The following is a 2,507-nucleotide window of genomic DNA, read 5'->3' as shown; positions in this document are numbered from 1 at the left end:
GGGACTCGAACCCGGGAGCGGCGGATTACAAGTCCAACACTCTAACCACTCGGCCACACTGCCTCCAAGATTGCTCCCCTATAGCTCCTGCAGTACAAATACTGGCCAACCGCGTTCAGATGAACACCATAAGCCAAATAGAAAGGTTTAGAAGGGTTAGAGAAGGAAGAATGAGTCCGACAAAAGACGTGAGATGAAGCTAAGACGCCGAAGAGATACTGTTTCAGTACGGAGATGCGCTGAAGGAATCCGTCGTACCCTGAAGGAATCCGTCATACTCTGTGAAAGAAATGCCACGTTTAATAACGCGACAGACGCCTATTACGCGGACAGAAAATGTCTCCAAAAGCAAAGAAACGAGCTCCTCAATTTCCGAACCTACCACTTCAGGCGATAGATTAGTCAAATCATTAGTTCCAAGCTCCAAAATGATCACGTCGGGTTTGAGATACGGACCACGTGGATATCGTAAGTTCGAAGCTTACGAACTGTGCGACCGCCAACCCCGTGAAAGCAAACCTTGGCGTGTGAGAGATTGAAATTCAGGTCCGTACGAGGATGAAAACGAGATGAAAAGTCATCACGCATTCTTTTTACGACAGAATGACCAAAAATAAGGACACAAAAGGATCGGAGGTAAGGTCTAGGATGGTCACAAGGAAGACAAAAAACCAAATTTAATAGCTTAACTCTTAGAATCGCTAACCTGTCGTAACTGGGGACCACAGGACTTATGAGACGTAAAAAATATGTAATCTAAAGGTCCAACGTACCTGAAACAGTTCGAAAGTTCTAAACACGTGTAGGCTTGAAGAAAGTTAGCGAAGAATGACCACTGTGCAATTTTTAGGGGTCTTCGGGAGCTCTGCTCCAGGTGTTCTGTTCAGACTACTAAAATAACTTCAAGTGAAAACCACATGTATTTTTTATATACCATAATAGTAACACAACAAAATCTCCTCAGTAGGGTGGTCTCGTCATAAGTCCAGTCTCACTGGGGGGCGTGAGATCCTCCCACTGCGGGTCCGGGCCCGAACATCCTCCCCACCTCTCCAATACTTTTGGAGACTTGACACTGGTTTCCGTGTAACTTGTTTCTTCTTCGCCCTTTCCTTGACCTTTCGAGCAACAGACTCCCCACCGTAAGCACCGCTGTCACAAAATTCATCACTTCCAAATTGAGTACTGCTTGCTTCCAAACGATGTAGCCTCTGTACAGGTCTCCTTAGAAGCCCTTTCTTTGTCTTCAAAACAACAGTACGAATCAAGCCGTCTTTTCCAGGAAGCAATCTTTCAACTCTTCCCATTGGCCACTTTCCTCTCGACACCTTGTCTTCAGAAATCAGCATTACATCTCCAATCTTGAGGGCTGGTTGTTCATTCACCCACTTCTTTCTAACGGATAACTGATGCAAGTACTCTCCCCGCCACCGTTGCCAGAAATGGTTAATAAGCTTCTGCTGGTACAGGTATCGCTGCCTCGTTGTGCTTTTGTTTGCTGAAAGTTCGTCTACGAAGTCCGGTAAGCTAAACAGGGATCTTCCAATAGCAAGATGAGCTGGTGTTATAGGCGTTAGATCTCTTATGTCGTCACTTACTGTGGTGAGCGGTCTCGAGTTAATAACGGCTTCAATCCTGGTAAGAATGGTGGCCAACTCTTGATAGGACAACAGCGCTTTGCCCAAGATCTTGCGAAGAGGTTCCTTCACTGAACGCACCAGCCTTTCCCACCAGCTGCCATGCCAAGGGGAGCGCTCGACGATGAACTTCCACTTGATTCCCTTGGAGGTCAATTTGGCCTGGAGCTCTTCCTGATCTATCCTGTCCCACAATCCTTTATTGACAGATGACCCTTGTGTGAACAACTGTTGGATCTCACGGTCAGCGCATTTGAACGTCTTCGCATTGTCAGACCAGATGGTTCTACAGAGCCCTCGTCTACTGATCATACGAAGAAATGCCTGAAAGAACTCTTTAGTGGACAAGTCACCCGTAAGCTCTAGATGGGTCATGCGGGAGGAGGCACAAGTAAAGATGCATATGTAAGCCTTTTCTGGGGAGGCACTCCCTCGTACGAACAATGGCCCTGCAAAGTCTACACCAACGTGAGTGAAGGCTGGAGACAATGACGCCCGCTCTGATGGCAATGGCGCCATTTTCTGTGAACATGGACAAACTCGTTGACGTCGACAAACAAGGCACTTTCCCAGGATTCTTTTAACCTCACGACGTCCCTTGGTGAGCCAGATCTCTTGTCGTAGAACCGAAAGAGTGCCCTCCGGTCCAGCATGAAGTAACTCCTTGTGCACATTTTGTATGATTTTCTCAACTACCGCATGACCATGTGGTAAGATTATTGGATGTTTGGTACTCTCTGGCAAGTCTGAGTGCTGTAATCTACCTCCTACCCGCAGCAAGCGATCTCTCTTGTCGAAATAAGGGTCCAATTTTAATATAGCACTGGTGTTTGGTAAAGGAAGGTCCTCCTCCAGCCTTTCATACTCTGC

At 46.9% G+C, this 2,507-nt stretch overlaps 1 protein-coding gene across 1 annotated transcript in view; it reads right to left on the bottom strand.

Moving 5' to 3' along the window:
• Nucleotides 1-223: 223 nt before the first annotated feature.
• LOC148739885 (uncharacterized) overlaps nt 224-2,507 on the bottom strand; it is a 6,508-nt gene continuing 4,224 nt past the window's right edge. The window contains exons 1-2 of the mRNA XM_088749592.1: nt 1,049-2,507; nt 224-279 (exon numbers count right to left, since the gene is read on the bottom strand). The exon at nt 1,049-2,507 is cut by the window's right edge and continues 4,224 nt beyond it. Coding sequence (XP_088605718.1) covers nt 224-279; nt 1,049-2,507 — 1,515 coding nt within the window. The remainder of the gene's footprint in view (nt 280-1,048) is intronic.

This window comes from Stylophora pistillata, chromosome 2, assembly GCF_964205215.1.
Source record: "Stylophora pistillata chromosome 2, jaStyPist1.2, whole genome shotgun sequence".
NCBI classification, from domain to species: domain Eukaryota; kingdom Metazoa; phylum Cnidaria; class Anthozoa; order Scleractinia; family Pocilloporidae; genus Stylophora; species Stylophora pistillata.
This window is presented reverse-complemented; position numbering and strand designations above follow the sequence as displayed.